The sequence below is a fragment of the Oxyura jamaicensis genome, unplaced genomic scaffold (genome assembly GCF_011077185.1).
Source record: "Oxyura jamaicensis isolate SHBP4307 breed ruddy duck unplaced genomic scaffold, BPBGC_Ojam_1.0 oxyUn_random_OJ72981, whole genome shotgun sequence".
Lineage (NCBI taxonomy): Eukaryota > Metazoa > Chordata > Aves > Anseriformes > Anatidae > Oxyura > Oxyura jamaicensis.
Window position 1 is genome coordinate 1 of NW_023311362.1, and position 8,225 is coordinate 8,225.

An 8,225-nucleotide genomic window follows, 5' to 3' on the forward strand; every position below is an offset into this window, starting at 1 on the left:
CCCCCCCCCTTAATCCCCGTTAAGACCCCGCGGTGCCGCCGGCCCCGGCCCCGCTGCTGCCCCCTGACCCGGCCGCGGGGGGCGGGGGGGTCAGGGGCCGGGGCCCCGCGGCAGATAAAGGCGCTTTGTGCGCCGCAGAGACGGCGGGGCCGGCCCCCGGAGCCCCCCCGCGCAGCCCCGGCGGGCCGGGGGCACCCACGCCCCCCCCACCACGGGAATTCCACCCATCGCTCGCGGCCCGCGGCCCGTGAAGGTGGTAACGGGGTGGGGGGCGGAGGGAGCCAGGCCCCAGCAGCAGCCCCCCGAGGCCGGGCGCTGGGGTCCTGGGCTCAGCCTGGTGCCAGCCCTGGGCTGGGGGCTCCTCTCCCCACCCCCCCAAATCGAGACCCCCCTGGGGCACAGTGAGACAGACGCAGGGATGGGGCTTCAGCTTTATTGAGCAGCGCCCAGCCCGCGGCCACGAGGCCGCTGGGGAGGGACAAAGGGGAGCAGGGGCCCAGGACCCCTCGAGGGGGGGGGGTCAGGACCCCGGGGGGGGTCCAGGACCCCTCGGTCTCACAGCGAGATGCCCATCAGGTTCACCGGCCTCCCGCCGTAGCGCTTGGAGATGTCGGCCTCGATCTGCAGGACAGAGGCCGGGTGAGGGGCGGCGGGGGGGGGGGCGGCGGGGGCAGCCCCGCTCCGTCCCTCACCAGCCGCTGGAGCTCCCCGGTCCTCTCCAGCAGGCGGTCGAGCTTGGGCTCCAGGGCGCCCTGCTCGGCCAGCGCCTCCTGCCGCTTCTGGCTCAGCGCCTCCCTCTTGGCCAGCAGCAGCTCCGCCTGCCTCAGCTTCTGCTGCAGCAGCTCGCTGACACGGTCCACGTACCTGCGGGGGGGAGAGGCAGCCCCTCCGTCACCCTGCTGCCCCCAGCCCCGACCCCCAATCTCCCCCCTGGTGAGGCAACCTGGGGGAGGCGAGGATGGTGAAGAGGTGCTGCATGCGGCGGGTGCCCAGCTGGCCCAGCAGCGCCCGGGTGCTGGCCAGCAGCGAGCCCACGCGGGCGCTGGTCTGGCCCTGCAGCGCGGCAGGGGCCAGCTGGAACTGGCTGGCGGCCAGGAAGTCGGCCTCCTCCTCCATCTCCACCAGGCGCTGCGCCAGGAACAGCTCCAGCTGCGGGAACAGGGCTGCTGGGGGGGCGGCCGGCACCTCCCCCTGCCTGGGGACGGTGCCTGAGCTGCCCCCGGCACTGCTCACCTCCATGAGCTCATCGATGAACTGGTTCCGCGTCTCGGCGTGCTCCAGCAGCGTCAGGGCGTCAGAGCCGCAAGCAACCCCCTCAGGCACTGGGGGGGAGCGGAGAGGAGAGTTCCACAGCTCCGACAGCGCAGCTCTGCCCCCTGCCCACCTCCCAGCTTCTGCTCCGCACCCAGGGCAGGGGGTGCAGGGACCCCCGTGCGGCCACGCTCACCGTTGGTGCCAGCCTCCAACACCAAGATCTGGGCCCCGTCACTCTCACCATCGCCCCAGTCAATGCCATCGTCCTGCTGCAGAACAAAAGGCATGCGGTGAGGGGGGGCACGCAGCGGGGGGGGGGCACCCACAACACCCCCAGTGCCCCAGCAGGAGCTTGCACCCAGACATGACCTGCGGGCTGGGCTCCAGCGCGATGCCCCAGTCGATCTCGTCCTGCGCTCCCCCGCCGGCAGCAGCACCGTCGGTCGCCCCACTCGGCTCCAGCGTGAAGTCCCCCCAGTCGATCTGCAGTGAGAAGGGCAACGACCGCCCCTGAGCCTCCCCCGTTCCTTCTGGAGGACGCTGCCCCACAGCCCCCACCGGCCCCTGGCCCCGCCGCTGCGCCCTGGCAGCCGGACCAGGCGCTGCAGGAAGGCAGCGGGAACGCAGGGGAGAGGCAGACCTCTGCTGGGAGACGCCGGCCTCCCCGGCCCGCTGCAGCACAGCCCCAGGCCCCGCCGGGCCGGCACGTACCTCATCCTCCTTCGGCTGCTCCGGCACCTCCTGCACCTCCGGCCGCTCCACCCGCACGGGCTCGAGCCCCGTCCTCCACTCGTAGACGGTGGTGTTGCCTCTCCTCCCCACGTGCCGCAGCAGGGGCAGCACTGGCTCTGCCGAGCTGGTGGGCACCAGGGGGACTTCGGTGTCGGGTGCAGGGCAGGGAGTCCCCGATGGCCCCCGGCCCAGCAGGGTCCCCCTGGGAGATGCTCCCGGGTGTCCTGCCCCCGCGCCCACCTCTCGCACACGAACTCCACGCAGGCCTCGTACAGCTCAATGGCCTCAGAGAGCGCGCCGGCTCCCGCCCCGATCTCGGAGAGCAGCGAGGGCAGCTCCTTCACCAGGGCCAGCAGCTCCTGGCGCACGTTGTCCCCCTGGGGACGGAGCAGGGGCGTGTCGGGGTGGGGAAGCGAAACCCCAACGCCCCCGGACAGCTTCGCCCCCTGCTCCCAGAGCTGGGCAGGGGCAGAGGCGTCACCCTCCACCCCCAGCTCCCGCCACGGGCAGCAGGGTGCTGTGGGGACACCCCTGGGACACCCCCAACAGGGCCGGGGACTCACGGCGATGCCGTACTGCTTGCAGGAGGCGTAGAAGCGCTCCCGCAGCTCGGCGGCCGCCAGCTGACACTCCTCCTCACGCCGCGCGAAGTCCTGCTGGGCCTGCTGGCAGCGGCTGATCTGCTTCCGCAGCGCAGGGGCCTCGTAGCTGATGCTGCGCACCAGGAGGCTGGCGAGCTCGGCTGCGGGGCGGCGGCGGGGCCCTGAGCTGCCACTCGGGGCCCTGCCGGCCCCCGGGCACCCGGAGCCGGCTGCGTGCGGCCCGTGGCAGCCTCCCCCCGCGTGCCCCCTCCCCACCGCAGCCCCCAGCCCTACCCAGGTAGGTGTTCTCCTTCTCGTACAGCGCCACGATCTCCTGCCAGTCCTGGAGGGGAGGCAGGGGAAGGGGGGGGTCAGTGAGCGCGGGGCTGCTGCCGCCCCGGGCCCGGCCCCGGTCCCCGCTCACCTTCATGCGCTGGGACGAGTAGCGCCCAAAGAGGTTCCTGGTGGAGGCCTCGGTGCCCCTGAGGATCTCCACGATGCGCAGGCAGTGGAAGTAGTGCAGGGCTGCGGGGGGAGACGCCGTTACCGGGCCGTCCCCGCGGCCACGCGCCGGGACCGGGACCAGGACCGAGGGGGGGGGGGAGCCGGCCCCCGCCCTGCTCGCGTGCGCTCACCGGTGCCCGCCAGCAGCTGCCGGATCTCCGGGTGCTCGGGCATGTCCCGCAGCGCCGCCTCCATCCTCTGCCGCACGGCCCGAGCCTGCGCCTGCCAGCGCCGCCCGCAGTGCCGCCGGTCCAGCAGCCAGTCTGCGGGACAGCGCGGGGCTGCGGCGGGGCGGCACCGGGGGACCGAGGCCGGTGACGGCCCCGTGACGGCCCCGGTACCGGCCCCGGCCCCAGCCCCGGCCCCGCCGTACCCAGCAGCTTGCTGGTCTGGATGTCGATGGGCACGTCCCGGTAGTCCTGCGGAGAGGCCTGCGGGCGGCGGGAGGGGGCATCGGGACCCGGGGACCGGGACCGGGACCGGGACCGGGACCGGGACCGGGACCCGACCCCTCCTCCCTCCCTCCCTCCGTCCCCGTCCCCGTCCCCGTCCCCGTCCCCACCTGCATCGCGCCCGCCGCCGCCGCCGCCGCCGCCGCCGCCGCTTCCGCTTCGCCCCGTCCGCCCCGCCCCCGTCCCAACCAATCCCCGCTCGGCTCCCGCCGCGCAGCCAATCGAGACGCGCCCGGCCCGGCGAGCTCCGCCCCGCCGCCAATCGGGAGGAGGCGGCTCGGGGGCGGGGCGAAACAAGCGCCACGCGCCGCTGTTCTGATTGGCAGGGAGGAGGGGGCGCCCGACCAATGGGAGCGGGGCGCCGCCGGGAGGGGCACTCGGGGCGGAGCGGAGCGCGCACGCGCAGTGGCGCACGGGCGGCAGGGAACGGGCGCAGGGCGGCCCCGGTCAGCCCCCGCCCCTCCCGGACAGGCCCCGCCCCTCCCGGACAGGCCCCGCCACCGCCCCAACAGGCCCCGCCCCTCCCGGACAGGCCCCGCCCCTCCCGGCCATGCCCCGCGCCCCCCGAGCCGTGCTCCCGCCGCACGACGCCCCCCTCCCGTTCCCCCCCGGAGCCCCCCCGCAGCACAGCGGGTACCGGGGGGGTCGCCCCGGGCCCTGCCCGGCCCCCGCCCGGCGCCCCCTGCCGCCCCGCGCCCCCGCAGCCCGCCTCGGACACGGCCGGCACCGGGGGACGAACCCCGTCGGGGACCCGCCCGGGGAGCCCGGACCGGGGCCGGGGCTCGGGGCTCGGGGCTGCCGCCGGCGGGGCCCGGCCGCCGCTACCCGTCATGAATATTCAGCGGAGCGCGGCCCGGCCCCGCCGCCTGCCCGGGCGGGAGGGGTTTGGGCGCGGGTTCACCTTGACTCGCGGCGGGGCAGCGGCAGGTGCGGGCCCTGCCCGGTGTGCCCGGTGTGCCCGGTGTGCCCGGCCCGCGGCGGGGCGGGAGGCGCAGGTACGGGCAGCGAGGCTCTCGGGGGGGCGCGGGGCGCCGCCAGCCACCGGCGGTGCCACCGGGCACGGCGCGGCCCCGAGGCGGGAGGCCCCGGACCACCGGGGGTTTTGGCCACGTCCCGGGGCCGGGCGACGCGGTGGCCTCGAACACCGGCACCAAAACCGCCGCCGGGGGCACGGGGCCAGCGCTCTGCGGCTGGCGGAGCCGGGCGGGGGCTGTGGGATGGGGGCCGGTGCGCGGGGCCAGCGGTGGCACCGGCGGGCACGGGGCCGCTTCGTCCCCACGCCCAGGACGGGCCCGGGGGACCCCCGGCACGGGGAAGCCCCGTGGCTGTCCCGCTGCCCCCTGCAGCACCGGGGCCGGGACGCGAAGCCCCGGCCCCCGGCGGCTCCCGGCTGCTTCCCGGTTCCTGTTTGCTCCCGCGGCCGCTGCCGGCCCTGCTGCGGGGGGCAGCCCGGGGACAAGGCGGAGCCCGGCGCGGCGGTGCCGGCCCCTTCCCGGCCGTAACCCCCGCGTCCCCCCCCAGGCGCCCCGCGGCGATGGCCGAGAGCCACAGCTGGTGGAAGCTGACCTTCCTGCGGAAGCGCAAGTCCATGCCCCAGGTGCTGTACGACAGCCCCGACGTCCACGCCGGCGACGGCCCCGAGGGCAGCGGCGAGGGGGGGACGCCCGAGTTCGCCGCCCGCCTGGAGAAGATCGTGGACAAGAGCAGCAAGGGCAAGCACGTGAAGGTCTCCAACTCCGGCCGCTTCAAGGAGAAGAAGAAGGTGCGGGCGACGCTGGCCGACAACCCCGGCCTCTGCACGGGCAGCGAGCGGGAGGAGAAATGAGGCCGGGAGGGGGCACGGTCCCTGTGGGTCGCGGCCCTCCCACCCCCCCGCAGCCCCCTGTCCCGCTCGGCTCGGTGCCGGTGACACGACGGAGCGGGGGGGGGGCTCGCTGCGGGGCCGGCCGCACCCCCCCACGGCACCTTGGAAGGAGAAGGGACTCGGGCTGGACTTCATTTGAGCAGAAAGCAGCCATCCTGGTCGAGCTGCAGGAGCCCCTGCCCACGGCGCTGCCCCGAGCGCGGTGCCGCGGCCCCGGCCCCTCCCGGCCCTGGAGGTGACACCGGGCAGAGCCCCCCACTCATGCTCGTCCCCAGGCGCTGCGGCCACCCCGTGCTCCGGCAGCCCCGTGCACCGGGCCCGTCTGCGCCGATCTTGGCACTTCTGGAGCCAGCCCCGGGCCCGCAGGACGGGGCAAACCCTCACGGAGCGGCTCCCGGGGGGACCTCGGAGGGCTGCGGTGTCCCCGCGGTGTCCCGCCTGCCCCCGGGACCTGCTCTTTGCTCCCGGAAGGGGAGAGCCGAGCACAGCCGGTGGCCGGGCCGCCCTCGCAGCCCCTCTTTTTCTTTTTCTTCTTTTTCCTTTTTTTTTCTTTCCTTTTCTGGGAGCTGCGCCTTCTGTGAGCTCCCGCTGCGTTAATAAAGCAGTCTGGGAACAAAGGGAGCGCAGTGCCCGCGTGCGGCCGCCCCAGGGCGCGGGGCCGGTGGCAGAGCTGCGCCACGAGGCACGGGCGGTTCCGGGCTCCGGGGCTCCAAGCCAAGCGCCGGGCACAGCCCCGGGCCCGCTCCCCTCCGGGGAATCCCCAGCCCCGCGGAGGCACCGACTGACCCGACCGCGCACGGACCGGGACCGGGACCTGGCAGCCCCCCCGCGCTGCGGGCTGGGAGGGGCGGGGAGGGGGGGGGGGGGCTGCCAGCGGTGCTCCCAGCGTTACGCTACACCTGTAACGAGGCCCCGGCCCTCGTAAAAAACGAGCCGCGCCAACCAGCCCCTTCCCTGGCACAAGGCCCCTGCCCAGGCAGCCCGGGCTTCCCAGCAGCTCCCGCCCCGGGCTGTTTGCTCACCAAACACGCGCTCACAAGGTGCTCTTTGTCCCGTGCTGGCAGCACCCGAGGGCTCCTGCCCCAAAGGGACAGGAGAAGGGGGAAGGTGCGTGGCCGGCGCCCACCGGCTGGGTGACGCCCGTTACGGGGCACCGGGGCTCCTGGCACTGTGGGGACACGCAGGGTGGGAGGTCGAGGCGGCCGCGTGGCCGTCCCGGGGTCGCTCTCTGCAGAGCTGAACGGGCCCCAGCCGAGCCCCCAGCCCCGCAGTGGGATGTGCGGCCGCCTCCCCACCTCCTCAAGGTGCTGCCAGCCCCACGTCCCCTCCTGCCCCACCCCAGGCTGTCGGGCACCACGGCAGCACCACGGTGACCGAGGGAGTCGGGTGAAGGAGGCACCGGGGCAGAGGAGGCTCACGGGGTAGGGGTGGCACCTGGGACAGGCACCCAGGACACGCAGCAGCCACCCATCCCATCCCATCCCATCCCATCCCATCCCCGGGCTGTGCCACCCGGCTGGGCACAGCCCCAGTGGATTCCCGGCCCTGGCGCAGGGCCCAGGGTGATGCCAGCACACCTGAGCCCTGCGGGGACGTGGGGCAGCCCCGGGCTGGGCACGGCCGGGGAGCTGCCACGTCCCATCGGGGGCTCTCCCCCAAGGGGCTGGCAGGCTCGCACGCAGCCCCACAGCCCCGGGCAACCAGCGGGGCTCCGCTCCTCTGCAGGGGATCCCCGGCAGTGGGACCCCCGCAGAAGGCCCCGGGGACCCCCCTGCCAAGGCCACGCGTCCCCACGTTGCTCCTCCGCAGGGAACAATCCTGCCCCGAGAGCAGCACCTGGGCACACAAACACCCGGAGCTGGAGAGGGCGAAGGTGTTCGGTGCCTGGTTTCACTGGGACGCGGCCCAAGAGCAGGAGCGGTGCCGGACGAGGCGGCAGCACCCTCTGCCGGGGAGCACAGCCAAGCTCCGCTGGGCAAAGATCAACCCGCAGCCACGCTCGGCTCCGCGCGATCGGCATTTATTGCTCCCGAGCAGGGAGGAAGCAGCACAGCAGCAGGCAGGACGCAGGTCGGGGTCCCAGCACCCCGCCGAGGAGGCACACAGGAGACAACACGCAGCCGGGCACGAACACCCACGGGGACAGAGCCACAACTATAAATTATTGCACGGACCGAGCCAACGGCGCGGCTCCAGCCAAAACACGAGGCTCAACTGGTCCCAGCAGCACAGGACGAGGGCGGGGGATTCACAGGGCTCTTTCCCAGTATCCCACAGTCATTACCATGATTAATTAAGCCATTAGCATGATTAATTAGCCACCTCAGCCCCAGGAGCAATTGCTCCCCACATGCTGGTGGGGGGAAGCAGGGGCTTTGTGGGACCGAGCAGCCCCTGCCTGCAGCAGACACGAGGGGATTGCAGGGCCCTGGGGCCGGGCTCCCGGGCACCCCGAAGCCCACCACGAGTTTCTCCAGCAGGGGAGAGCGAGGTCACCGCTCCCGTGGCACGGCAGGGACATGGGGGGGACGCGGGGGGGACACGGGGGGGGACACGCGGCAGCCTTGGCACAGGTAACGCCACCGATGGGGCGAGCGGCCGGGCGCGGGCGCAGCCTCAGGGGGCGAGGCGCTCGAACACCCACTCGCCCTCGCCGCGCCGCGTCATGGGGCCGGGGGGGTCCGCGCCGTCCCGCAGGCGCCGGAAGACGATGCGGTCGTGCAGGCGGTTGGTTTGGCCCTGCCAGAACTCCACCACGTCGGGCCGCAGGATGTAGCCTCCCCTGGGGGGAGACGCAGGCGGTGGGGGGGCCCCGCGGCGCGGCCCCGGGCTGCTCCC

General features: G+C 74.7%; 2 protein-coding genes across 4 annotated transcripts; one reads left to right on the forward strand and one right to left on the reverse strand.

Annotated features, from left to right (window-relative positions):
- Nucleotides 1-417: 417 nt before the first annotated feature.
- On the reverse strand, nt 418-3,989 carry CDK5RAP3 (CDK5 regulatory subunit associated protein 3). Of its 3 annotated transcripts, XM_035314569.1 has the most exons (15): nt 3,634-3,989; nt 3,445-3,502; nt 3,203-3,334; nt 2,992-3,092; nt 2,862-2,910; nt 2,550-2,728; nt 2,227-2,363; nt 1,966-2,110; nt 1,624-1,737; nt 1,448-1,520; nt 1,234-1,322; nt 944-1,149; nt 693-864; nt 531-621; nt 418-488 (listed from the first exon to the last, which is right to left on the reverse strand). In XM_035314569.1, the coding sequence occupies exons 1-14, from the start codon at nt 3,637-3,639 to the stop codon at nt 556-558; spliced, it is 1,527 nt and encodes a 508-aa protein (XP_035170460.1). In that variant the 5' UTR covers nt 3,640-3,989; the 3' UTR covers nt 418-488; nt 531-555. The 3 variants fall into 3 exon arrangements, with proteins under 3 accessions (XP_035170460.1, XP_035170459.1, XP_035170458.1); XM_035314568.1 differs by having other exon boundaries at nt 418-621; nt 3,634-3,987; XM_035314567.1 differs by having other exon boundaries at nt 418-621; nt 1,448-1,523; nt 3,634-3,984.
- Nucleotides 3,990-4,257: 268 nt separating this feature from the next.
- PRR15L (proline rich 15 like) lies at nt 4,258-5,527 on the forward strand. Its single transcript, XM_035314566.1, has 2 exons — nt 4,258-4,518; nt 5,045-5,527. Exon 2 carries the CDS (start codon nt 5,058-5,060, stop codon nt 5,346-5,348), a length of 291 nt encoding a protein of 96 aa, XP_035170457.1. The 5' UTR covers nt 4,258-4,518; nt 5,045-5,057; the 3' UTR covers nt 5,349-5,527.
- The last annotated feature ends 2,698 nt before the right edge of the window (nt 5,528-8,225 follow it).

Bases quoted from the DNA above. Each gene is read 5' to 3' on its own strand.
- CDK5RAP3 (XM_035314567.1), bottom strand. The intron at 3,335-3,444 runs GTACGGCGGGGC...GCTGTCCCGCAG, and splicing joins CCAGACCAGCAAGCTGCTGG to ACTGGCTGCTGGACCGGCGG. The intron at 1,323-1,447 runs GTGAGCGTGGCC...GCTCCCCCCCAG, and splicing joins GTTGGAGGCTGGCACCAACG to TGCCTGAGGGGGTTGCTTGC.
- PRR15L (XM_035314566.1), top strand. From the start codon at position 5,058: ATGGCCGAGAGCCACAGCTGGTGGAAGCTGACCTTCCTGCGGAAGCGC.